This window comes from Carassius auratus, chromosome 30 (assembly GCF_003368295.1).
Source record: "Carassius auratus strain Wakin chromosome 30, ASM336829v1, whole genome shotgun sequence".
In the NCBI taxonomy this organism is placed as follows: Eukaryota; Metazoa; Chordata; class Actinopteri; order Cypriniformes; family Cyprinidae; genus Carassius; species Carassius auratus.
Window position 1 is genome coordinate 4,373,194 of NC_039272.1, and position 27,868 is coordinate 4,401,061.

The 27,868-nt window shown below is 40.9% G+C and overlaps 1 protein-coding gene across 1 annotated transcript; it reads right to left on the reverse strand.

Annotated features, from left to right (window-relative positions):
- Nucleotides 1-156: 156 nt before the first annotated feature.
- Nucleotides 157-27,842, reverse strand: LOC113048944 (histone acetyltransferase KAT6A-like). Its single transcript, XM_026210925.1, has 17 exons — nucleotides 27,687-27,842; nucleotides 25,044-26,133; nucleotides 18,096-18,204; nucleotides 17,428-17,543; nucleotides 16,544-16,625; nucleotides 16,274-16,388; nucleotides 15,790-16,145; nucleotides 14,289-14,404; nucleotides 13,835-13,950; nucleotides 12,643-12,784; nucleotides 9,643-9,804; nucleotides 9,177-9,270; nucleotides 8,846-9,077; nucleotides 8,321-8,504; nucleotides 6,732-7,424; nucleotides 5,722-5,980; nucleotides 157-5,113 (listed from the first exon to the last, which is right to left on the reverse strand). The coding sequence occupies exons 2-17, from the start codon at nucleotides 25,662-25,664 to the stop codon at nucleotides 2,001-2,003; spliced, it is 6,510 nt and encodes a 2,169-aa protein (XP_026066710.1). The 5' UTR covers nucleotides 25,665-26,133; nucleotides 27,687-27,842; the 3' UTR covers nucleotides 157-2,000.
- Nucleotides 27,843-27,868: the final 26 nt, after the last annotated feature.

Here is a 27,868-nt window from a genome sequence, read left to right on the forward strand (position 1 = left end):
CGATTTTTGCTCATTAACAAGAAAAGGCGGCAAAAGTTGTTTTTTAAAACATGACCTCTAGGAATAGTTTTTCCAGTTAAACCGAATGTTCAGTTTCTAAAAGATAGATTTAATTAAAAAAACATACATTGGAGATTTTTAAAGAAGTACAATAAGTGAAATGGCTCAACATAATTTATTTTGTTCCTTGTTAAAATTTACAGTTCTTTGAAAGTACTTGCTAAGAAAAATAAAAGAAACGAATAAATGGAAATACATACAAGGACCAAACAGAGAGGAGTGGAAGGTCTCTTTCGCCGGCTACTCTCTTAGCTTACAATTCACCATGTACAATTACAAAGTATACGAAAAGGTAAGCAATATAAACAGACAGAATTATACTGAGCTTTTTTACATGCCTTATAGATGTAAGGAAGTTGTCCTATACACACACTATAACCAAGAAAAAAAAAGAAAAGAAAATAACGCTAAGTGACCTTTAGATATCTCTTTTCTCCTTTAGTTTTAAAATAGCATTAATATACTACACAAAGATAGAAAACTCTAGAGATGAGATGGAATGGAAAGGTTAAAGGCATCATAAATTTACTAAAAGTGAGTTGTAAATTTTTTTAACGTTTTGAATTTCTTAATAACATTACCCCAAGAGTTGAGCTAAAAAATATGCCGTTTTTTTTTCCTGAAACAGAAGTGAAAAAAATGACAGTACCAATATCCATGTCTGATTTTCTTTTCTTTTATATATATATGTATATATATATTTAAAAAAAAAAAAAAAAAAAAACTTCTCTACAATAAGTCAAAAAGAGTCAGCTTGTCATAAAAGAAAGCTGCCCAGTCTGATAAAATTCAGAAAAAAAAGCAGCGCACAACTAATATATGAAACATCAGGAGAAAGATTCCTCATATTGAATACTGGAACATTAAGAAATTCTCTGCTTGTTGTCCTAAAACAGTAACCATCTAAGGACATCATGCACTTTAACCTTTTCCCGGCTGTGAGTGTTCATTTGTCCGAGTGTGCATCGCACATCATGGATCTATTTATTCGTACGTCTCCCTCTGGTGGACAACAGCTAACATCACTTCCTCATGATCAGCTGGAGTTGAGGAGCGATGCTTACTTTAGGAGGACGAGCACAGTCAACGTGTGGTTAACCCCTTTAATGTTAGTATGAAATTAAACACCTTCCCACTGACTGATGTGCCCTCTAGTGACATCTGTGGAGTGTTTATGAAACTGCGGTTTCAGTGCTGTGAACAGAATATTTACATTAACTAGTTTCCAAGTCTATGGATGCATGGTCATTACTATCAGATGTCCGTTTGGGCCACGGTTGTGTTTGGATATGCACGATTCTGTACTGGGAAGACTTAGAGCTCTGTGTGAGTGAATGTGTTCAGCGTGAATCACTTTGTCCACACATATGAAACATGAGAAGGTCAGAAACACAAGTCATAAAAAAGGGAGAACATAAAAAATAAAGTAAATAATAATAATACAAAAAAAACAAGAAAAAAAAACATCTACAATTATTTTCTCTTTTTTAGGTAAGGCTTCCTATGTCAGTTTGAACGATTGTGTGCATGATTCGATGCATGTTCAATAACAACGTAAATGCATTTGTTTCTCAGTTTGAAAAGTTAGGCCCACTTCCCCTGTAGCTGCTCTGATGCTTCGCCCCTTCGTTCTCGGTGGCGGATATTTCGGTGAAAACCAACCCTTGTTGGTCCACACAGGGTCTTGTGGGAGCATAACACTTGCCACAATAAAAAGTCTATTAGATCATCTCCCCAGCTCAGGGCTATTGGGAAATGAACCTAAAAGGATCAGAGCTCGACGACAACATATTTAGAAAGGAGTCTCTGTGTCCTCGTCCTCCACCAATGTTATCTCGTCGCATTTTCGCCCGGACTTTGGAGGGTGGTGGATACAAATGGATGACTACAGAGATGCAGAGTCCGGCGGGGAACGTCTCTCTCTGCTCGTTCTCTGCCGCTCATCTGCTCATGTATGGAGACTGCTTGGGGACCCCAGCGTAGCTGTGGTGCGAGGGGCCCGTGTACATCATGTTTCCATGATGATTGGGCTGCATAGGCTGCTGGGGATAAGCCTGGCCTCCCATCATGCCCATTTGCATTTGCATGGGGTACTGGGCCGGCTGGTTCATGTAAGCTGGGTTACTGTGGTACCCGCTGTTCATCATGGGCTGAGGCATTCGGTAGCCTGCAGACATGGCAGCATTGAGCGGATTCATGTTCATGGAGTTGTAAGCGGCAGGGGTGGGCATGAGGTTCGTCATCATGCCACGTTGCACCGCTAAAGTTCGTGGAGAGCCTTGCATGGTCACAGCGCCAGAGCTGCGGCTGTACAACTGCTGCTGGTGCGAGGAGCCTGTAGGAATCTGGGAGGCTTTGGAGCGAATTGCAATGTGGCCTTTGACTGCGGCCATCTGGCCTTGCAAACGCTGCGTGTGCGGAGGAGGCGGCAATCCAATGTTGGCGCCGGTCATGTTGCACTGGATCAAAGGGGAGCTGAGATTCATGGAGCCAGAGCTCAAATTGGGAGGTGGAGTCATAGTGGGCTGGGCGTGTGGCGGATGTGGAGAAGAAGCGAGCTGCGCCAAGCCTGGGTTGGATAACGAAACGCTCGTCGCGTATGAGGTGACCGCAGCCGAATGCGAATAAGACATCGCATGGGGGTCCATGATGGTGTTGGTTAGCTGCTGGAGTTTGGCCAAACTGAAAGAAGCAGAGTGTTGAGTGTAACCGCCGGCACTGAAGTCTTGTCCCATGCGGTCATACAAACTCCGGCCTCCTCCGGCGCTCCCAGCGCTCTCGGGAATCTCCATGATCATTGGTGTGGAGGCGAAGCCGTTTCCCATACTGCACTGCGAGAGCGACTGCTGTTGAGGCGGCGGCGGCGGCGGAGCGGAAGGTGGAGGCTGTGGGTTTTGCTGTGGTTGTTGTTGAGTCGGTTGTGAGGCTTTCTTCTGCTGCTGCTGGTTGGCACTCGGCGGTCTTTCGATGACGCAGCCTTGCGGAGATTTGATTCCACAGCTTGGAGCGCCAGAGGAAGGCGGAGGCGGAGGAGGAGGTGCTTGTCCAGGACCAGCTTGTTGGATAAGGCTACAGCTGCCTATGCCCATCTGAGAGCCGACTCCTGTGCTGGACGACGTGGAGATGAAGGAGCAGCTGCTGCCTTGTGAAGACGACGAGGACGGTGTGGTTGAAGTTGAGGATGAGGAAGACGCTACAGCCGCTGCAGACATGCCACCTCCGTTACTTCCATTCCCTCCTCCGTTGCCGCCCAACGTTGAATCATAGCTGCTCGGATTATCGTAGTTTTCCGTAGTGCTTTCAATGCTGCCCAAATCACTAAATCCACTGTCCACCACTTGTTGGGAATGATCGGAAACCGACGGCACGTCCATCATAGGAGAGGTCTCCATGTTTTGCAATGAGGGAGCGGACAGAGAGCTGGGATGCTCTGGGGTTATTTGGGTATACGCTCCCCCTGCGGTTCCTGTCGGACCAGGCACTCCCGATCCAGGCTCCATAGGACCAGGAGTCATCCCAGGACTGCTGACGGAACGGACAGACTGGTTTGGTAACGAAGGCATGGGTGGGTTAGGCATAGGACTGTGTTGGGAGGCTCCGCAATCCTCCACTAGAGCTAGCGTTTCCTCCTCCGCGTGACTGTAGCTCTGCAGAGTTCGGCAGGCAGCTAGCGTCTCTTCACAATCCTGGTACGCTCCGTGGGACTCTGCATCCTCCTCTTGGGCCTCTCCTTGCGTGAGAGACTGTACAGCTTGGACGGTTTCCAGATCCAGCTCGCTGCTGTGGTGATGCGTGTGTTGCTGGTGACTCAAGTCATCTTTGAAGTCGGGATTCTCGTGGGAATGCTCAGCCTCCATCATGAGCACGGTCTTATCCTCAACGTGCGACGGATGCATTTCCAGCGGCTCAGAAGGCACGGCGATCGCGGTTACAGTCTCTACAGCCGCAGCGGCCGCCGCAGATTCCTCCTGCTCTCGTCGACGGCGTTCCTCCGAATCAGCAGAGCTCGTCTTCACCTCATGCACTTCCTCTGGATCCTCCTCCTCGTCCTCAACTTCTTCCTGCTTGCTGACGTAATCCCTTGCCACGTTTGTCTGCATGTCTAAAAAACCCTCACTGCTCTGGGGTTCTTCTTTCACGGGGGGAGAGCGAGCAGGTGATGATGGCTCCTCTTCCTCTTCTTCGTCCTCAACATCATCCTCAGAGTCGTGACCCTTTCTTCTTTTACTGCTATTGCTGCAGTCACTTTTCTCTTCGAGACGACCATCCCCTTCGTCGTCGGCATCGTGATCGTCGCTGCGCCGGCTCCCTGAGCCTGGTGTGGCTGCGGTTCTCCGATTAACCTCGTCATCTTCATCATCTCGATCTTCATCATCTTCTGCCTCAGCTCTCGGCTGAGAAACTCTGGTGCTGGAAGACTGCGACATGGAACGAGAAGGAGGACGGCTGGTTTTCTCAACTGACCATGGTTGGTCTTCCTCCTCATCTTCCTCTTCTGGCTCAGACACAGGAGGAGCTTTAGGTACAGGGGGCGGGAGGTTGTCATTTTTTGGAGGCCGACCTCGCCTTTTGGGTTTGGATGGCTCTCTGAAGTCTTGAAGGAAATCGTCCTCGTCTTCCGAGTCTTTCTGTTTCTCAGGGCTTAAAGCTCTGGGAGTCCTATTACAGGATTTGTCGTCCAGTTTTGAAATGTCTAGCTGCCCCTGAGCCAATCTGCTTCCCTCAAACTCCTGTCTGGCCGCTTCCTCTTGTGCACGCTGCAGGTAATAGCTGCGAGGTTTCCGACCGGGCTTCATTTTCATCTTTGGAGGTGGTGGGTCCTCTGAGGATGGATCTGCTAGACTGGTGTCAGCTGTCTGACCGGGTCCACTACCAGGCTTCCTGCCTGGACGCTTCTTCCAGTGGAGTGGCTTGCGACTCTTGCCCTTAGGCCAGCCTTTCTTTCTTTTTACTGGAACCTCAGGTATCTCAGCGGTTGCCCCTGTTCTCTGGTTGACCTCTGAAGGGTCAGGTTTCCTCAGGACAGCAACCGGCTTCAGCACCGGAGTGGGATCTGAACAAAAGAGAAGCAACGTTTGAAATCACACTATTGAAGCAAACATCGCACAAAACCTTCAAGACTGCACATATAAAACCACAGCAGGTTTTCCTTAGGTGTTAGGGCTGGGGATTGATTCACACATGCATCGCAATTCAGTCTTCTAGCGATGTGCAGTGATTCACAAACTGATTTTCTAGTCTAGTTCAAGATGTTTTCTTCACTTGTTGGAAATGTCAACATCACATTTGCAATAGTGCACATTCAAAAGCGATGACTATGCCCCACATATTAATAATGGCGCCATGATGCCCGCAATTTATATAAAGTATCATTACCCAACTAAATAATTACGAGAATAAGCATTCCATAGCACACTTCATTTCCTTTAAAACGCATTTCTAATGGGAAGTGTAAAATATTTTAGATTTATTAGGAAGTTAATAGGATTTCTTGAATCAGGACAACCCATACTATAAACTTGAGTGTTTCTGTATTAAAATATTGTGCGTTGACGTCTAGTGTGCACCAAAGACCTTATGAATCCTGATTTAAAACTTAAAAATCGAATCAATGTAAAATCGAATTTTGAGGTACTGAAAGATCCTATTAGGGATACTAACCGTCTTCCTCTGATTCAGTCAGATTGCCTCTGCTGATGCTTTTCGGAGCTGGTCCCATGTGTTTGCGCGCCGCTGCGTAGCGTCGGATAGGGTTGCAGAAAGGAGTTTCTTCTTCTAGTCTGGGCATGGGTCTTTCAGAATCTGAATCAACAAATGGCTCATCCAGAACCTCAGTTGTCTCTGAGATGGTCTCTGTAACGACGCTGCTGTGGGGATGGCTGCGCTGACGGACACGTCTCTTCCGTAACGACTTCGGAGTCTACAAAGGGAAAAAAAAAAGGAAAGGAAGTTCTAGAATAAGCCACATTTTTTTCAATTTGCAGGGTTATCTAGCCTCTTTGAAAAAGGCTAGATGAAGACTTGGAAAAAAATTTAAAAGTGGAATCTAATGCACTTTGAGAGTTTAAAATTAAGAGCTCCAACTAGGGCTGGGCGGAATGACCAAAAATATATATTACGGTATTTTTTTTAAATTATACCAGTTTCACAGAATATTTTTTTAATGCATGACCAGGATGTTAGCCACATTTTCTACTGATTGAAAGAGGAAATACTTCAGTAGATTGACTTAGCATGCTCTATTTTATATGGCAGTAAAACCATATATTGTAAAACAATTGCATTGTTAAATAAACGAAAATGAATATTTCAAAGGTATATTATTTTTGCTTTACACAACAGGATGGGAAATTACAATACTTCTTTCCTAATTTCTACACTTGAAAGAGATATTTTGAATTTGGACTGCGATAATGTTAACCATTTAAACCCCTAGCTGTTAGAAAATTCATACTGCACTTTTATTTTATACAGATTTTTGTTTTGCTGAAAATGGCTGTAGAGCTTTTATTTTGAAAGAAAATCCAGCTTCAGAGAAAACAGGTTTACAAAAATGTGTCACTACAAATCTGGTGCTGTAATCATCTGATGCTCAAATAACTGATGGATGTTACGTTCCAAAGCACATGCTAAACTCCCAGCAAAACACAAAACACTTGTTTGTGTCATACCTTGCATTTCAGCCCAAATGTGGGTTTGGTTAGGACAGGTGGTGATCGACTCCTTAACTCTTCCTCATCATCTTCATCCTCATCTTCACTGCTCTCACTGAAGAAGGCTGGCGTGGGTTCACTCAGTCTTGTGGTGTGAGGCAAAGACGGCAGGTCATCTTCAGGCTCCTCACCAAGCCTGCGTTTTGGGCCACACTTCTTCCGTGGAGGGCGCCCCCTGCTGCGTGACTGTGGAACTGTGGGGTGCCTAGAAGCCTCCAAGGGACAAGCTGATGTTGAGTCAGGCTCATTTTCTAAGGCCAAGAGCATCGGTGATGCTGTCACTTTATTAATGCCAGTTCTTTCATCCTCCTCATCGTCGTCATCATCATCATCATCATCATCATCAACCTCCTCATTGTCGTCGTCGTCCGGGGGCCTTGGTTTACGGGGTCGACCTGGTCCTGTACGTGGCACATCCTTCACTTTGCCCCATAACCAGTTTTTGGGAGGGCGGCCAGGTCTCCTGCGCTCCCCATTAGCCGTAAGAAAAAGGGGAGAACGCTCAGGACTGAGAACACGGTTGCAAACAAAAGAGGACGGAGGAGAGCTTTGGTTTTTTGGGAAGGCTGGAAAGCTCTTTTTCTCTCCCTCCTTTTCCCGCTCCCCTTTCATATGCCAAGAGAGAGGGGAGCTCTTGTGGCTGGGTTTGATCTATAGAAGAGAGGCAGAGAACAGAAATTCAGCTTCAGCATGTGCTGGTACTAGATCTGCACAATTCACGACAAATTGAGAATGACAATATGTTTTGTTTTAAAGAGAGATCACGATTCTACCACGATTCTGAACTAAGCAAAATAACATGCAATCTACTGGAGGCGGTGACAAAATAAAGCGATAAGCCCCAAGAAGCCATGGTTTTACAGTGAATTTGTAACTCATTGTGTCTAACAAAGCCCCTTAGCTGTTATTAATTCACTGTAAACCATGGCATCACGGGGCTTATTGTTGTAATAAAACGGTTATTCCATATACGTGATAAGGTTTCACAAAATAAAACAGAGCAAATAAAGTGTAATGATATTAATAACAACAGTATTCTTCCACTAAACAATGTAGCTCCTCAGAAACAGTTGTGGTTGCAACAAAGTAGTTGTCGAGCAACACACAAACGTAAACAAAGGTGAATGTTACTTTGTAGAGTAATTTAGAACAGCTTTGAACGTGGCTCAGCCAATCAGAATCAAGGACCGGAAACTATCAGTTTTATAATACTAATTGCCTCATTCCATTACAAAAAATCTTTAATTCGGAACGACTGGTAAATTATTATTTTTTCTTTTGACTCAGATACTTCACTTGGTCCATTATTAAAGGAATCAGCAGTTTTGAACAAATCTCTTGAATGAATGATTCAATGCAAATACATTATTTACATAGTGGCGAATCATTGTAGTCAACAAAACCGAAAATTACTTTTAAAAGATGATATGCTCCATTTTAGAAATAAGAATGCATGGATCTTTTAACGATGAATCGTGCAGCTCTAACTCATACACAAATAAACACTGCATCAACTGAACCTAGAAAAAAAAACTCAAGATGTTTACATCTTTAGGTCCCTCCTCTCCTTCTTCCTCATCTTCATCCCCTTCTCCTTCAGATGCTACTGTGTTGGTGACGATTACAGGTGTCCAGCGCAAGCAGTCTGGATCAACTTCGAGGAGCCGAGGTTTGGCTTTAAGTCGAGCCATGTGAGAGGCCACCAGTTTCTCTCGCCGCAGGATAATCACTCTATTACAAGAAAGGACAAATCAGGAGACTTCTACATAGATTGCTATAAATATAACAAACATACAACACCATTTAAAAGTTTGGGGTCAGTAAGATGTCTTAGAAATAAGTCTGATGTTCACCAAGCCTGCCTTTGATATAACAATTAATAAGAGAAATATTATACTCTGGTGCGACTTAATAGTCCGAAAAATACGGTACTTGCATTTACTACATGTTTAGGATTAGTTTGGCTTAGTGCTACTTGCATATCATTTATTGCTATTATACGAGTAAGTACATTTAACGTGCAACGACTTTGCATATCCTTTGAGTTAGCACTAAACCATGTTTAATCTCACCGGTCTCCTCTCTGTTCCAGCATATTCAGATTAAGCAGAGTGGCCGTGATATCTTGAGGACATATGCCAGTGATTTTGCTGAGTTTGCGGATGGTGAGCTGTCGATCTCTGATCTCATGTAGGCACTCCAGCACCACACTACGCCAATATGCCATGTAGGAAAGCCGGCCAAGGTCTGACAGTGGCTTCTCTGGTGAGCCCGGCTGGCCTTCCCTCTTGGACAGCAGATAACCTGCAGAGAGAGTCATAACAGTTTATCCTCGGTGTCTAATGACACTATCTGAAGAAGGAGAATTGAGTTAGCAGTGGAAAGACAATGCAGAGTGCTTACTGAAGTCAATGAGGAATCGCCCATAGCCCTTGCGCTGGTATTGTGGAAGAATCATAATGCAGGATACATTATACTTTTGTTGACAATGCTTCTCCTGGGGATAAAAAAAAAAAAAAAAAAAAAAAATTAAAAAGAGGGATACATTTTGTACAATTCAAGCAAGTGTAACAAATACACTTCTATCCATGTGCCACACAATGTTATTGTCAGGTATGATCAATATTCTGTTAAAAATTGCACACACTGAACACCATACAAACGGAGTGCATAAACAACATCCACAATTCACTCTCAAAAACCTGTTAACTAAAATAAAAAAAGTTTACTTTAAGCCTATTTTCCAGAAGGATAATCAACCCATAAAGAAGCAAACAAAGCATCTACTGTAAGCAAGCCATAAAAGTCGTAAAAATGTTCCAAGCATTTGTCAAACATGGTCAAGTAACTCAAAAGAGGTTTAGCTCACCTTTGAAAAGTATCCTACGAGATGGCAGCCCTTACTGTCATTCTGTGTGAGCACATAGAAGAGGAAGGGCTCCACATCATAATACAGCGTCTTATGGTCCAGAAAGAGCTTGGCCAGCAGGCACAGATTCTGACAGTAGATTGTGCTGATGTTTCCATCCACCTGGGTGTAAGAAAATATGTTTTAAGCCTTTGACTTGGTGTGTCCTAACCAGGCATGTTTCAATCAACAACGACTGTGTTTACACACACAACTTTGCTTCAATCAGACTGAATTCATTCTGACTGATGAATCTGAATGTAATCTAAATGAATGCTACAAGTGGACACAAGAACACTGCACGCATATAGAGAGTTTCCTGCTGTTTGCACACATAACTGTTCTCAAGCACTTTCTTTGTCTTAAACAGCAAATTTATATTGATCCAATTTTGGTCATAACTTGGCGAAAATAAGCACATAGCTGCTGTGTCGCACTGCTTCTATTCTGTAATTATTCTCTTTTAATTACTAATTTAGAAACTGTTTTTGGGGTCTCTTATACTGTACTAAAGTGTTTTAGATCCTATCTCACAGACCGTAAGGAGTTACAATGGGTGGATTTAGGTCAGAGCTTGGTGTTGTTAAATCTGGAGTACCTCAAGGGTCAATTCTGGGACCCCTTGCTTTTTAATATCTACATTTTTCAACTTGGTCAATTTTTTAAGATCTCTTGGTCTAAAATTAAATTTCTATGCAGATGACACTCAAATCTATGTACAGTACACTCAAAACCTGATGATACTGTGCCGTGGATTTTCTTTCTCAATGTATTTCTAAGATTAAGGAAAGGTTGTCGCTAAGTTCTTCTTTGTCTAAACAGTGAAAAGACTGATATTATGCTCATTGGTTCACCCCACCAGTTGCATAAAGCTGGAATGGTTTCTTTAATTGTTGATGACTCTATTATGGAATTGCAGACCAAAATAAATAAAAAATCTATGGGTAATATTTTATTAAAATTTAACATTTGAGCCTCATGTTCTGAATACGGGTAAAACATCTTTCTTTCATCTTAGAAATATCGCTAGATTACGTCCAATGTTGTTTTTGTCTCCCTGTTGGTGAGAAGCTGATTAACATCTTTGTTTTCTAACACTAACAATTAACTCTCATTCATAATTCATATTTGCAAAATGCAATGTCTGTAAGACAATTACTAAACACTAAATCAACATTTTGAAAGAAGTGTGCAGCAGATACTGGCACGAAACTCACTCCACAGTGATAAATTGCAGGGCTCCTGTTTTACCTATGGGCTGAATGCCAACAGTGTTAGTTTAGCTGTGCTGCCACCTCAGGTATCCTGCTGAATCAGGACCAGACTAAAACCTGAGCCTCTAAAACCAACTGGCCAAGCAGGAAGTCAAGCAAGTAACACACCCAACAACACAATAGTGTTGATTAATGTGAACATACAGCAGCAGAATATAGGCATCGGTTCACTTTAAGAGAGTTAAACATGGTTACATAACATTATGGTTGCAACACTTGTTATGTCACTTGTCCCCCGAGACACCGCCGCCACCATTGTTTAAATTTGTTTACAGTAATAAAAATTTAGTTCATTTAAAGAACAGACACTACAATTAAAAACTGAACACAGCTGCTCAATGCATCACAGATCAGATTTCATTTATCACACGAGGAGAAGCTGACAATAAGAGTGAGGTGAGACAGACGAGAGTTTCAAACGACATCCAAAAGCTACTGTATAAAAAAATATTTTGGATTTTGAAAAAGCCTGTTGGCTTCTACAATTCATCTAAGGCACTATTGGAAGTTTTTCTAAGCATCCGATCAAGTGTTTGCTGATTTTTATTTTTAGGTCATGTCTCCAAGCTTTCTTATTAGTTTTGCTAATAAATGTACATTTCTTATTTATTTGCTTCGTGTTTACTAATCTTTAGTTTTTTATACCCAAACCTTGTGTAAGTTATCTGTTATTTTATTTTAAGCATATAGCATGCTGTATTTTTATTTGTTTTATTAAAAACATTTCTATTTTCTACGTTGTATTTAGTTGTTGCTTGAACTGAATTCAAGCAATTCAATAAATTGCCGCTAATTTGAAAGTGAAAGTAAAATGTGCACTGCGCTTTCACAAGCAAGGAAAAGAGAGAAAAACCATAAGTCCATACAAAATAAATCCAATGAATCTCAAAATAAATAATTGAGCGCATTATATATATATATATTTTTTTTTTATTATTTTTTTTTTTTTTAAGTGTTAGAATTTCTCATTTATTCCTTAACATGCAAGTAAATTTGGATAAAAATGAATGCTAAATGAATAAATGCATATTACTTAATATCTTCATGATTTTTGCATTAAATTTTTTTGGATAATTTTGACCCCTACAATGTATTGTTATTGCTACAAAATATACCTGTGCTACTGATGACTGCTTTCTTTGCTCCAGAGTCACATATAGTAATTATTTAAGAAAGGAAATGAAGGAAACAATACAATGTTTGCTGGTTATTTTGCGTTGGAACCTTCAGAAAACTTCAACTCCTGGGATCTCTCAAATCTGACTGCTTACTCTATCGAGGTCTCATTCATTTTTCATCCGATTCCAACAAATCGTATATCATTTTGAAGGCAGAATGTGAAAACAAAAGTAACTCAATTTTTGAAAATTAGCTCACGTTGACTCATTTTGCCAGCACAGGTCACATAAGGTTGTCAATCTCCAAATGTAAACATGTAAACTCAGTCAAAACTAGTCTGGCAGCATTGATTAGACCGCACCCATTCAGATCTGTATGTCAGGTTCACACCTAAATGTCTTTTATAGAAACACAAGGGATGTAGTAAATCACCATTGGTGATTCTAAAACAATGAAAGCTACCTCTCTGAGTGTCAACGAGCATTTGTCTTGGCAGCCAAGTGCATATAAACAAAGACAAGTGTGCACAAGTGTGGTTTTTATCTGGACGCAGATTTCTTTTCCTCACCTCGAACACGGACACGTCGTCCTTCCTGTAGATCTCGTTGGCAGGCGGGTGGAACCAGCTGCACTTTCTCATGTGCTGGTAGAGGATGCTGCGGCTCTTCATGTAGCGCAGACAGAACTCACAGAGGTAGAGCTTAGGGAGCCTGTCACATACAAACAATCACACATCAGCTTTACAGCCTGAGATCAACGGTGCACAAGCACATCTCTCTTGAGAGAGCATATATATATATATATATATATATATATAATATTATATATATATATATATATATATTATATAATATATATATATAAAAACTATGACGTTAAGACACTGATTTTCCATTTCATGACCTTTAACAATAACATCACTACCATGTTAAATAAAGCAGTAAGCACCAAGAAGCTGTGATTTACAGTTAATTTATAACCCACTGTGTCTAACAAAGCCCCTTAGCTGCTATAAATTCACTGTAAACCACGGCTTATTGCGTTTATTAAACATTTATTCCATATACGTAGTAAGGTTTCACAAAAACAAGAGTAAAAAATAAAGTGTAATGATATTAACAACATTATTCTTCAACCAAACAATGTAGTTCCTCAGAAACAGTTGTTGTTGTAACAAAGTGGTTGCCGAGCAACACACAAACGTAAACAAAGGTGAATGTTACTTTGTAGAGTTATTTAGAACAGCTTCGAACTTGGCTCAGCCAATCAGAATCAAGGACCGGAACTATCCACTTTATAAATGACGTTCTAGCACTAATATTCTTGTATTTATATTCTTTAACACAAATCGATTAAGGCAGTGTTCACACTCATATGTGATATAATGGTTCGATTAAAATGAACTCGAATAGTGATAAAAATACCCAATATTGCTTGAAGAACACTATAAAGCATATATTGGTTTGTTTACGTTCTTCCAGTTTGTTAAAATCTCTCTAGCTACTACCATAACTAGATAACTTTGTGCATATCAGGGATTTCCTGGAGCGTCGTCAGTGCTAATACTTCTGCTATGGATGGGAGAAGTTTCTGAGGTTCTGAGTGTGAACGTTAAGCAGACCAGGACCCAATGTATCGTATTCTTTATTGGTCCAGACCAAACGAACCAAGAGAACCGAATTACAAGATGCTGAAGCTGCAATGAACAATATCATCTTAATGGGAATACTGTTTTTTTTTTATGACGTGCTGTTGGTTACCTGCTGTACTCCTGTGGGTATGGAGAAGAGTACCACGTCTGAATTTCATACTTCCCAAACTCTATAACAGATGGGCAGCGCATTTGTGGATCCGGAGGACCGGTCACCCCGACTTTCTATAAGAGATGAAGTACAAAAAAAAAAAAAAAAAAGGAGAAGTTAAGACAGATAAAGTAGGTACGTTTGCAATAACGATTAGTTCTTTTTCACACAAGAAATATGCCTAGGCTTTTGTTCTAATAATCAATGAATCAATCAAATCATTCCGTTCTGTGTGACTTTACAAACTTAAAGCATCTCTCAAACACACACACACACACATATACATACATATATATATATAGAGGAGAATGTTTCTCAGCAAAAGAAGCAAGGATTTTTATGAATGATATTCAGATTTGGACATTTAACAACAGCAAATGAAAGTGTATTAGTATTCTGTCCCGTTCTGTACCTGTAGTGCCAGTTCCTGAATGTGTCTAAAGAGCTCCACGTCTTTCTCAGTTAGGTTCTCGTGTCCTGGCAGTTTGTCTTCGTCCTCCTGCCAGTTGTCTCCACACTCCTGATTGTCTGTGATTCAGAAAAACACCAGGACGGTTAAAACGGCCGACAAGTGAGTGAGAGCACACACGTGAAGCTAAATAAAAGAGACGGCACATTCAGATTCAGTTTGTACTCTTCATTTTTCACTATGTGCTTCCTAGACAGAGAGTAACAATTTCAATTTATTCTTTCTTCAAATATCAGATGACATTAAAGCCATTTATAATATTATAAATAAATAGAGGTTACACTTTTTAAGGCGTCTTTGTTACAGTGTACTTATATAATTAAGTACAGAGTAATATTGATTAACTACATGTACTTACTATATGGTTAGGGTTTGGCTTAGGGTTTCTTAAATTCCTGAACATTTCTTAAATTATGAATAATGTATTGTTATTATAATATTAAGTTCATGTAACAAGGCCACCTTAAAAAAAAAAAAAAGTGTTAGCATGAAATATTTTCTATTTCAAATAAATCCTGTCCTCTTACTGAAAAACAACTATCATTATTTTCACAAAAAGTATTAAGCATCAAAATATTTTCATTGATGATAAAAAATTTTTCCCTGAGCACCAGAATGATTTCTGAAGGATCACAAAAAAAATATAGAAAATAAAAATTATATATATATATATAATACAAAAACATCAATGTGGAGAAGATCTTGTTTACATCAAAACTGAAACCAAGCCGTTCACACAGAACACATATTGCGCGCATTTACTAGAGGGACACCGTTGGACTCGCGTTTCGCACAAGAGAGCCGTATGTTTAGAAAGACATGTGAAATTGATGTATTTAATTTAATTTTCTAAAAATATTTTGAGACTTTATGTGGGGTTTTTGATCCCCATCCCACTGCATCTCATGTTTTTAAATGAAAACAATGTATTCTGTGTGACTGGTTTTCTGCCCCTTTTTACTTAACAATGCATGCATACATGACGTGGTTTTGTATATAGTTCTTTAAGGAACTTAATAATAAATGGTTCATAAAAATTATTTTAAATATGTTGTTTTTTCACAGTCATGTATTCTAATGCTTTGAATAAACGTGCAGTAATTATTCGAATTTTTATCATATTTAAGTAATAAATTCGAATTTAGTTTTTCAGCTAGGGCGATTCTATGTCTGAATACCGGCAGAATTCACATTTCTGTTGTATAAAGAGAAACATTGTGCAAAAGTATTATTTGTTGTTATGCGTGTGTGTCCTGGCTCAATAGAAAACTAAAGGGTGCCCAAGCTGCAGTTGCTCTGTGACGCCTGTTCAAAAAAAAAACCTTAGTGCTAAACTGAAAGGGTCGGTCCGGTTACGGCAAACAAGAATATTTTTAAGGATGGCCTTATGCACGCATGGTTCACCTTATACAGATGTTGACAGTTAAACAGTTTAGGGTCTCACCTCCTGTCCGCTCGTCATGCTCGCCCTTGCGGCTGCTCTTCTTGCGTATGCGATATTGCTGGGAATAGTCCACCACTTCAGCTCGGGCTTTCCGTCCCTCTGGGGACGGTGTGAAGAACTTGCTGAGGGCGTCGATCAAACCCTTTGTTTTCTTATTAAAACGCAGGCCACCGTGCTCAGAGTCGTCTTCTCTGAGAGAGAACAGCATGCGATCGTCGCCGGGATAGCCTTCACATGAGGAGCTGGAGGACGAGTGTGGGGAGGAAGAGCCTTGTGAGCATTGGTCGACGCCTCCAGTGCCCCGCCTTCTTCTGCCACGCCCACCTCCTCGAAGCTTCTTAAAGGGACGGCCCCGTCTGAGGACAACAGAACAACTAGTAGTCTTTGGCAAACAACTTCTTAACTGTGCCTGTATTATAAATCCAGAGCATTTGAACATATAATAGGTACAAATTTCACCATGTGGAGGAAATCAAACAGTTACCTGCCCTTCGGTCGCCCGAGTGGTGCATTATATCTCCGCTTGATTTGTGCTGCTTTTTCATGTAAGAGCTTTCTTCCCTTTTTTCTCGGCCGACAGATCTGACAGATCCACATACCTGCAGAACAGCAATCAAGAACCCTTACTCAGAACTATAATTAAAGTAAACTAATACTACAAACACATCAATACACGGTTAATAGTGTGTGACTGAAGACAAATGCAATGATTGTAGATGTAGAACAGGCATGTGTTAAGTGTGTGGATGCTCACCTTTTGGCATTCGCATCAGTGGAGGGTCACAGCACTCCATGTGGAAACCTCGGTCACAAGAGTCACAGAACAACATGTTGTCCTGTAAAACACACACGCACACAAGAGTCAAGGACACCAATTATGAACTTTGAACACTAAAGGAGATTGTGATTGCTCTTAGTTTTTTTTTTCTTCTTCAGTTGAAGAGAAGTGATAAAGATCGCACACATTTAAAGGAAAAGACATTAAGCAAACTAAAAAAAATGCATTATAGTCCCTATTGACCCACTATTGTACTACACACACACACACACACACACACACAAATGCATATCTGAAGTGCACTGAAGAAAAAAAAAAACTAGATTTTCTTGCTCTTTTGTTGATTTGATTGCTTCTATTTTCCTCATTTGTACGTTTCTTCGGATAAAAGCTTTGCTAAATGACTCTAGATGTAAAGGTGTAATGTAAGCATACGCTCTTCCCTTCAAATGTCCAGAACTGTATTTCTCAAAAGAAATTGATACTTTTATTTAACATTAAATTGATTCAAAGTTACAGTCAAGACTTGGGTTGTTACAAGATTTCTTTTGATTTTGTAACAACTTTCGATTCATTCAAAAACAATCAGTTTCCACTAATATTAGACAACACCACCCTCTTCAAAATTAAATGATAGGAAGAACAGAAAAGCAGAACTAGAAATCATATTAACATGACACTAGCAGTGCCTTCACAGGAATTATTTTTTTTTTTTTAAAACATTAAAATGCAAACCAGTTATTTGAAATTGCAGTGATACGTCGTATTTCTGATCAAATGAATGCAGTTTTGGAGAGCTGTAGATGAGGACACTCATAAATCAACAATAAGAGAGACCACAGACGAAGAAGAAAACCTACTGCGTTTTTCCCTTGGTCCTGGCAGCTGCTGCAGGTTTTGCACTCGATGCACTGCCACCAGAGAGCCTTGACCCGCGCGGTGAGCTCTGGAGAGAACTTCAGACAGGAAGGATGCCCTGAGAAGACACCACACAGCCTTAAACAACTAGAACACAATTCAGTTTTCCTTCCTATAACAGACAGCCCCAGGAGAAGCCACACTTTATTCAGTGTAACCAGACATTATAATGTGGGACTCTTAATTATAAACAAGCTTGAGAGTTTATTTTTAATATCTGTACTTTACTACTTCCAGCTGCTCATTAAAAATAAATAAACAAATAAATGCTCTTGTATCTATATACAACATATTATTACAAGAAAACCAAGTACATAGAGTCATAATTCATTAACAGTAGATCAAAAGCTTGGCATAAACTACTCTGAGTCTGTGGAAAGTAACGTCACGTCTTGACTTTTAAGACTGTTACTGTATCATTTACTAAATTTGTATGACCTTAAAAAATAATAAAACATGTCACGACTTTGCAGGGAACATGTTTTTGGCGTTTTAAACTTAGTAAGCTTCTCAGCAGACATCGTTTAGTAGTATACTTAATGTCTTCTTATATAGCAAAATGAATAATGAAGATGTTTGACGCTGGGATGAACTTTGACCCCGTCCCTACCGCTGTTCCCGCAGTCTGCACAGGAGATGAGCTCTTCGGGTTTCTTGTCACGGTTCTGTTCATTGGTCCCCAAACAGAAACTACAGATGGGTATGGGCTCTGCCACGGGCTGAGAGAGAAAAACAGAGTTAAGAGAGTTATTATATAGATCCAAATAATGAAGAAGGTTGAGGTATGAATGTTGGACAGTTTGGATGAATTAATCGCACTTTATGAAATGTATTAAGGTCTGCTTCATTCAATCCCGAGCTGAGGACACTAGTAATATCTCTTTCACAGATATATCAAAGCTTGAAACACATAGACAGACTTTCACATTCTGGTTCAGAAAAAAAAAAAAAAAAAAACAGCATGCCTTACCAGTTAAATTTATTGTTTTTGAACATCTATGTCTCGTAAGCTCAACAGGGCTATATTTATTCGCTCAAAAACACAGTAAAATAAGTTATACTGTGAAATATTATTACAGATTCTGGTCAAATAACTCTTTTTCTAGTAATACAATTTAAAATGTAATGCATTTCTGTTTTCAAACCTGTATTTTCAGCATCGTTACTACAGACTTCCAAAAGAAAAAAATTATGCTCAATTATTTTTTTAATGATCAATTATTTTAAGATATTTATAATCGAATAAATACATGATGGAGTATAATCAGCATTAAAAAAAAATAAAAAATAAATAAACTGTAACATTAATGTTCCAAATTGTGATTTTGATTCACACCCAAACACTCAATTCCTTTAGAATAAATAAAAAAAAAAAACACGAAAAGGAATTTTGATTGTTTTGGGTTTAAATCGCCTTTGTAATTTGTAACATTAATGTTACAATTTGGATTTTCAGAAGGAAAAAAAACGTTATTTTTAATTTATAACAAAAAGTGGTATCACTCATTGGGAGTTTTAAAGCATTTTTAAAGCTCCCTGCCCTCAAAAGATCTTCCTGACACAAACCACAGAGGCTCAGAGTTTTGGGGAGCACAGGCTGCAGTGGACATGATCACAGTGAAAGTGTGCAGTGAGAGGTGCGTTTATTGTCAGGGTGTGGGCACAAAAGCATGTGTTGATGCTTATTCTAAGCCACACCATCTGACATTTGCTTCTGGAGCACCATTAATCTTTCAGTGTGTCCAAGAGAGACCCACCCTCCACACAGTGTGTGCATCATACACCACAAACACAGAGCACAAACAAACACATGCATGTGAACGCAAGGAGACAGACGTGTGGAAAGGATCATATACAGCTATACTGTACAAAGAGTATCGATACAATAAGGATATTGTGTTTTTGACTGGATGCAGAGAGAATTAAGAAATGGCAGGTTTAGGCTGGGAGAAAAAAAGATCAGTGTGTATACGAGGCTGTGTGTGTGTGTGTGTGTGTGTGGACCCGAGTCAGAGGAAAATGAACCCAATAAATCACACGGTCCTCTCTCCTCCCAGTCTGGACCTGCATTCTCTCCCTCTCACACACACACACACACACACACTCAAGAAAACCAAACCCTTACACACTTCTAGCCAAAAGATCCAATCAGAACTACGTTTAACAGAATAATGGTGTATACTTCATCCATTTAATGTCGTGACTAAACTTAGACTTCAGAGATACAACTGCATAAATAAATCTAGTTCACAAAATACACATTTAATTCATTTCACTGCAGAACTCTGTCCTGGTTCAACATTGTTTTGATTCCACATAGGGATGGCATTTGAGAAGAAATGCTGCTGCTGGTGTTGTAGTAGTTGTAAAGACGCGCTTGAACAAGCACATTTGTTTATATCTTGATAAACAAAAGCCATCAAAGTGCATGTCATATAAGAGTTTGTTCAGATGTTCAGTGTACGCTCATGCTGGAGCACAAAAGCTCTCGGAGAAACACCTGAAGAGTTTCCACAATCCTTTCAGGTCTCAACATACTTTCCTGGAGTTTTAAAGTGTTTAGTGTAGACCAAAAATCAAGTTTACACACACACACACACACACACACACAGCATAGGATAGCTTGCGACCGCATTGGCCTTGATGCCACTTGATAATTGCTTTTGTTCAGAACATGTCACTACAAGTTGAGAAACCGGGGCAGTTTTGCGGACACACCTTGCGTTCATACAACAACTCTTTCATTCTTCATAAAGACCAGCACAACAACTCAGACGACATGAGCAAACTATTCACAAGACAAAACTAAAGTACAGCTGCAAAGCAGGAGACAACCGCAGGAAATCTAAAAATATTTCATGTAGGAGAGAAAAATGATTCTTTACAGAAGCACATCTGACAGGACAAAAGCCGCCCCCTCACACACACACACACACACACACACACACCAATCTGCCAGTTTTCCCATTCTAATGCAGCCTTCTATTTCCTCTTAATGTACACAAAGCTGAGTGCATGGTGTGTGTATGTTGTGCGTGGGCAATCACACACACTAGAAACCTGAATGAGCAGACGGGGAGAGAACAAAACATACTGTCCTTGTCTCTGGCTCTGTCAAGGTTCTCATTAACACAAGAAACTCATTTCTGCATCACCTGACTGTGTATTCCCCTACCCATCACCCACAAACCCCTGTCCAAGAACACCCCGATCATCAACACACAGAGAGACACCGAACACACACTGAACACACACAGGTTAGAGAAGGGAAGCAGAAAGAAAACAGTAGATAGCAGACATGCAGATGCAACAGTGCTGTTAAATGACTGGCAAGACACACTTTTACAGTCGCACTGCTTCTGCGTACAACCAAAACAACCGTAAGACTTCAGGACAGGAGCAGGCCTTGACCTTAAAGAGCTTTTACCACCATGCATGGTACCTTCAATAAAAGTAAACCGGCTTTTTACTAGTTATATAATTTGTGTTACTAATTACATTATTAAAATATTCACTATTACAATGAACAACCTTTAAACTAAAAAATAGATGATATTCTGAAGTGTCTTGGTAACCAGTTCTGGTTCCAAATGACTTTCATAATATAAAAAAAAAAACTGTGAAAACCAATAGGAAGTAGAAGTATGATCATGCAACTTTATGAAGAAAAAAAGGAAACCAATTCACTAATACTAAACATGCTGCCACTCGTCATTTTGTTGTTTTTCATTTGTTGTTGTCCTGTATTAATTTAAGCTATTTTTAATGTTCTGAACAAAAACGAAGATATTTAAAAAAAAAAAATGTGGGTAACCAAACCATTGCTGGCACCCATTGACTCTGATAGAAAGAAACAAAACACTGTGGAAGTCATAGCTTTTATGTTCAAACTACAAGAAAGAAAGAAACACATTCAGATTTAAAACAATCCGAGAGTGAATAAATGATAACAGAATTGCCATTTTTGGGTTAACTTTCCCTTTAAATATTAATACGGTTGCTTCAATAAGAATCGATGTATAATTTATAAAGTGAAGTCCAGTTGTTGAATGCTACTGCTAAATACCTGAAACATAAAGCACTAGTTGTTTTATTTCTAATATTTTTATAACAAGGTAAAATAGTGATTTTTATCATTTCCTACTCTGGCCTAAATATCTGCCAATCCTTTTTATTTCATATTCTAGTAACTTGTAAGGCTTTGTGTTTAAAACGGAGATTAATTTGGATGTACTACTTTGTTTTGTTTTTTTTTGCCTAATGGGAACCAAAATGGTTTGGTTATCAAGATTCTTTCATGTCCCAAAGAGGAAAGTTATACAGGTTTGAAACAAAAAACGTCTTTAGTAGGGATGCACAATGTTTGGCAACCAAAATATTTGGCCAAGGATAAACCAAGTTTATGCAATGGTGAAAAAAACAAAACATTTTTTTATTTTGTTCAGATTCGGCCAATAATGTTCAGTTTGGTGCATCCCTAATCTTTAGATAGATATATGTAATGATAGATAGAACAACAACAGTATGACAAACAGATAAAATCTTGACAGATTCTGCATTTCCTCTACTTCTAAAAGCCTTTTCATGGAAACACAAACATTAAAACACCTTTCAGATCATGTGCAACAGACAAAAAGCCTCCTGCTGACTTGAGAAGCAATGAGAAATGAAGTCCACTGGTTGGTTTATCATCAAGTCTCAGGGTGGCTTCACAAACAGAAGAAGCAAAGAAGCCAAAATCCATTGTACTACGCAAACCACTCCTAAATTTGGAGGTCATGCTAGTCACACAAATAACATGCAGCTGCAAATACATCTTACAGCAGAGAACGTGTGTTAAATCACATTCAACCTTGTAGAGCTCAAATCCATCATAGGACATGACGACCAAAGCATTCCTGGGGTCATACAAGGGTCAGCCCAAAGCGGTACAGAAACCAAGGTGCAAAAATTGTGAAGCATTTAACAATCCATATTACAACCATCAAATACAATCCATACTTTCCATTTTAATACACAACATGAAGCTGGATTTTAAACTACGGAGAAAGGCGTGCATTTTGGCTGTTAAACAGATCTAAAATCTACCAAAAGCCTTGTTTTTGCATGAATTGAGTAAATAATGTGACATTACAGATATTACATAATTTGCCAGACTGCATCAGCATTAACCATTAAAAATAGCTTTCATGCCAATGAAATTTAAGAAACGAGGCTATCAAAGTCTTGTCTGGTTACAGTGTAGAGTACCATTCTGATGCTCCAGCATGGCGTTACTAATGTTTATCATTTAAGTCCTGAGAGCATCTTTACATTCGAGTTGTGTTTCTGGTCAACTCGTGCCACACCAGAGCAGACAGGACAAAACGGCCAACACTGATTACGTACCTACCTCCTTAACACTGACACACAATCAATATCTGGTGCTGTTTTGTATGCATGTCTCCTGTATTCTCTACAGCTTCACTTTGAAACAAGAATAAGGTGGAAAAGTACACATGCGTTTGAAGGGTGCAGGTCAATTCAACAGTACTGTCCAGAGGATTGGAGGGAATGATTGACTAGAATAGTGGATAAACCACTTACTAAGAATATTTAGGATGAAATATGCCCAGGTTTTATCCTGATCACCATCACAGTGGTCCAGACTCACATTATGCTGCTGACTATGACCTGAACATCATCACACGGCAAGTTCACATCCTGAGCGTCATCTGAATTTTCACACGTCCCCGGATTGACCGCCTGAGGACCTTTCCTTCAACCCGAGGCTCCCATCCTTCTTACTGCTGACTTCCACACAAAACCCTCTCATCAGGACCAGCCCACTTAATGTCTTATACACACACGCTCTCATAATAACCCCCAAAAGCATCTATACCTCCATGCCCCTTATTTGACTCCAGCCCCCCCTCACTCCCCACAAACGCCCTGGCAATGACCCTCTATTAGCGGAAGAACGTGTGAGCGAGTGTGTGATCATGTTTAAATGGAGGAGTGCGTTGACTACACAAATCTCTCCTCCATACCAGGGTCACAGTCAGTGCTCACCCATTAGTTTAGCTCCTGTCCTCACTGCACTGAAGCACAACCCTCAATGATCGTAACAGCATCCCGGACAGACACACACACACCTGCTAGTGAAAACTCAAGTGCATTCTTCAAAATTCAAGCATGAAATCAAAGCTGCATCACAATTTTTTTGAAACTGGATGCAGATTTAAAAAAAAAGCCTACAGTGAAGGTTGTGTAAAAAGCAACGATGAAATGCTGCATGCGAATTACAACCCAATGAAAAAGACGCCTGTAATCACAATAGTGATCTAATCTGAAACAAGCCATTGGCAATGTCTAAGTCTTTTCTTCCGGAGTGACTTCAGGACACTTGTGGAAAGCAGAGCCGGACACAACACACTCGGGGAACCTTTATCTGCACGTGACGACTTTAACATTGAGTTCACGAATCAAAACACAGACACGAACAGCCAGAAACCAAGCTCGAATTTAGCACGGCATCATTTTGACAGCCGGCACCCTGCGGTGCACATCATTGATGCGACCCATATCAGATGTGATCTGAGGTGTGTGTGTGTGTGTGTGTGTGTGTGTTCCGGAGCATGAGGCAGAGCAGGTTACAAAAAAAGTGGGTGTGTATTGTGCTGCTCTTGCTGCCTGTATCTCTCCCTCTCTCTTCATCCCTCGCTCCGTCTCTTGCAGGACAGTATGGAGAATATCAGTCTGAGCATGTGTGGCTCTTTTCTTCCACCACAACATATTTTCTCCATCTCTCTCCACAACAGCGGCACAAAACTCACCTGACCATCTCTGCATGTTTCCTCTTAAACTGATCATTCTCTCTTTTCCCCTCGGCTCAGAATCATGAGTTTATATCCCACTCTTCTGCCTTTTTTTCCCCCTCAGAATTAAATAACTTGCTATTGTTGAGTTAAACTGAGTTATAAAGTCCGAACTAGGAGATAGAAACTTGCATTTGCAAGAAAAAGTAAGAATTGTGAGAAAACAGGTCAATGTTGGTTTAAATAGTATTTAATGCCGTAACTGTAAAGATATGTCCCCTATGAAATGCATATGTGACTTATTGTTTAAATCAAATTTATGCTTTAAAAGTAGAGAAATCATAGCAGTTTTCATCCATAGTGTGTCCGTTTAAACGTAACGGCATATTTGATGTCAGTATTACACAAAAATGATTTGCATTCCGATTCTAACAAAGGCACAAATATATATATATTTTTTAATTCCACGTATTTTAACCCATTTCTCTCCATTTGTTCCCAGTGTTGGTGACCTATCGCTGACGTCTTTACTAGGAACTCATCTGAACACGTTAAGGCCTAAAAGTAATTTAACACACCTGCTTTCAATAATTTCTGGGCGTTCCAGCGAGTCACAGAAAGCTGTCTGTGTACTCAAATCAAGTCACGGCTGAGAGCCGCTATTCGAAACAGAAGTGAAATATGTAAATACGGGTCATCAGACAGGGAAACCGAAATCGAAAAACTTCCAGTAAACAATGGAAACATCTTCATCGACTCACCCGATCTTGTTCGTGAGGCAGGAGACGCACCGGAGGCAGAGAATCCAGAGACACGCACCCCGTCCCGTCGTTATGAGAACTCCTGCTCACCAAGCGGAAGAGCGGCCCTTGTTTTACCACCCGTCCGTGAGAAACGGCCCGCTTCAGAGACACCCGGAGCTGCTGGTGGAAAAGGCCCAGCCCCATAGAGCCGCTGCCAGACAGATAACCCGCAACATCCGCCTGGCACTTCAGAAAGCGTTCAATGCTCTTCAGCGAGGATCCGCTGGGTTCGTGAAGCCCTTCTAGAGAGCGCTTGATGAGCTTGTTCCAGTCCAGACCTGGTTTCTTACTAGAGCTGGAGGCGCTGGAGCTCCCCGCCGCCCGAGGTTTGGTAAACCCCAAGCGTCCAGGGTTATCAGGGTCCTTGTAGGAGTTGAGCCCCTTATTGCACACCTTGAGCACAGAGCCATCTTTAACACTGAGCTCAAGGTGCTCCAGGACCGTCTTGCGGTCAAGCCCATGGGACATCGACACAGCATTGCAAATGCGCTCTTCGGACGGACGCTGCTTTTGCTTTTTTACCTTCTTAATGGCTTCCAAGATCCAGGTGGTGTACAACGGGTTGGCCAGCTTCACCATGGCTGCTGTAATACTGCTAGGCCACGGCCCAACACACGCTCACAACCGTTAGGAAGCACACAGTGGCCTCATCTATCCTTTGTCCCGAGGAGGTGTTGTGACTCTCTCTGTGCCTGAGCAGGAGCTGTTAGAGAGCGAGACGATCACCATAGCATAGGCTCCCAAAACCCCCCCCCCAACCTAAAACAGATCCGTTGACCCCAGTGACCCTTCCTTATGAAGGGCTGCCACACCAAAGCAAAGAGCCGAGAGAAAGTAGAGTTTAGTCTGGTACAATCCTCGATCCCGACCGTCAGTGTTATCCGTTTAGATGGAGCATCTTCGTAGAGAATAAGGAAATGGATGTGTGTAAATACTGTCTGGCTTGAACCTCCTAGTGCAGTTGGAACGAGTAGTCCATTATAAATCCCTTACTCCAGAAAGCAGCGCGGGCTGAGCATCATCCTACAGAGCTGTATTCTTCAGAAACCTGCACGAAAAACATGAAAGAATCAGACTCTGGAAAATACACGAAACACATTGCAACAACAACAGACAGAGCTCGCTAAAGAAGAGCAATGACTCTACACTACACTTCAAACACAACGTGATATTAGGAGTCTTTTACTATGCACTTAATACTTCTTACTGTACTGCAAAACACTTCGACTGGTATTGAGACGGGGTACGGTTAAGATACGGGTTACGAGGGATTGTCAGGTTTAAAGGTGGGTCGACTGTAGCTGTAGATATACTTTCAGAAATTAATTACAGCATACAGATCATGTTAAGTGCAATATTAAGACATTGCATGAGCATCAAATGATGCACAGTTTAAATTATGCATTCAAATACAGTTTAAAGAAGTTAAAGACATTATCAGCAGCAATGCATCTTATATTACTATCCTTGCATTTGCATTTAATTATTGCACCATTTAATGTTATAACTATAGCAACTTGAAACCAAACATAACGAAGTTAATTAATATTAGTCAGTACTTAACAAGAACACTTAAACAACAAAGAAACAAACACAAAACATGCAACAGAGATCGCAATAAAATACATTATTTCCAGTGAATGCAAACAAAAAAGGGTTAGATTAAAAACGTGTCTAGAACTCGAAACATAGTTATATGAAAGGGATACAATATTTTATGCACACAACAATCTACATGTTATAATGTAACCTCAAACTAAAGTTCAGCAATTTCACAACACTGTGTGAAGTGGGCCACCTGTGAATTATCTGTAAATTAGGTGCTAATCACATGTCAAGCTGCAGAAAGGGAAGCACGAAATGTCAACACATGGCTAATAGTAGTAACGTAAACAACACAGCGACGAGTACATGTAAACAGTATTAGACACAGCGGATTAATAGTGGCTAAACACGTGGAAATATACGTGGGAGTCGATAGTTTAAGCGTATTTTTTCATACAAAACGATGTAAACTTTTAAGTAAGTAACGAAGGCAGTGCACTGGGCTGATGTTGTGAGCTTCAAAACACAAGCAGCGTGCAGCTGAGAATAACTCCCGTCAGCGTCTGAGATTTCACACCATAACTATCGGAAAACGGCTTTTTCAACCGTATTTTCCGTTAAGAATCCCGCGGCCTAACCGAACACACAATGCCGCGGTCAGCGCGCGCCTCAGCCGTTACAAAAAGATCGCGCCAGGATTCCTTCCATCCCTCGCTCGCTCTGCCTCAATCTGTGCCTCGAAGAAGCGCTTGACACAAATATAATAAAATCCTCACGCTAGATTGCTTCTTCCTCCATTGTTCTCTTCCACTTCCTTCCCCGCTTACTGTAAACCGAGTCCGAGGTGGCGGAGGAGGCGAGGCCCGTGAGGGAAGCGGTTAGGCCTCGGTGAACGTTAGCTTCTCCCCTCCACCCTCCCCCTTCATCTCCGCGTAACGTTCCCCCCCTTTCCCTCTGCCTTCTCCCGCTTCTTCCCTCAAAGAGAGAACCACGAGTCCACTCAGAATCGCTAACCGAGAGCACTTTACTCGCTACACGTGATCGTGCGGTACTCACCGGGGTTTTGTCTCGAGTGGACGCAGAGAAGGCGCAGGAACTCGCTCGAAACACAGACAACAACAAGCCCAGAAACACAGCCAGAGAGCAGTGGCTCCAGAGCGGACGCCATCTTTGAGTGAAACAGGAGCTTGGCGCGTGGGGGAGGGGCTTAGGGAACGTCTGCAAAGTGCGAATCCGAA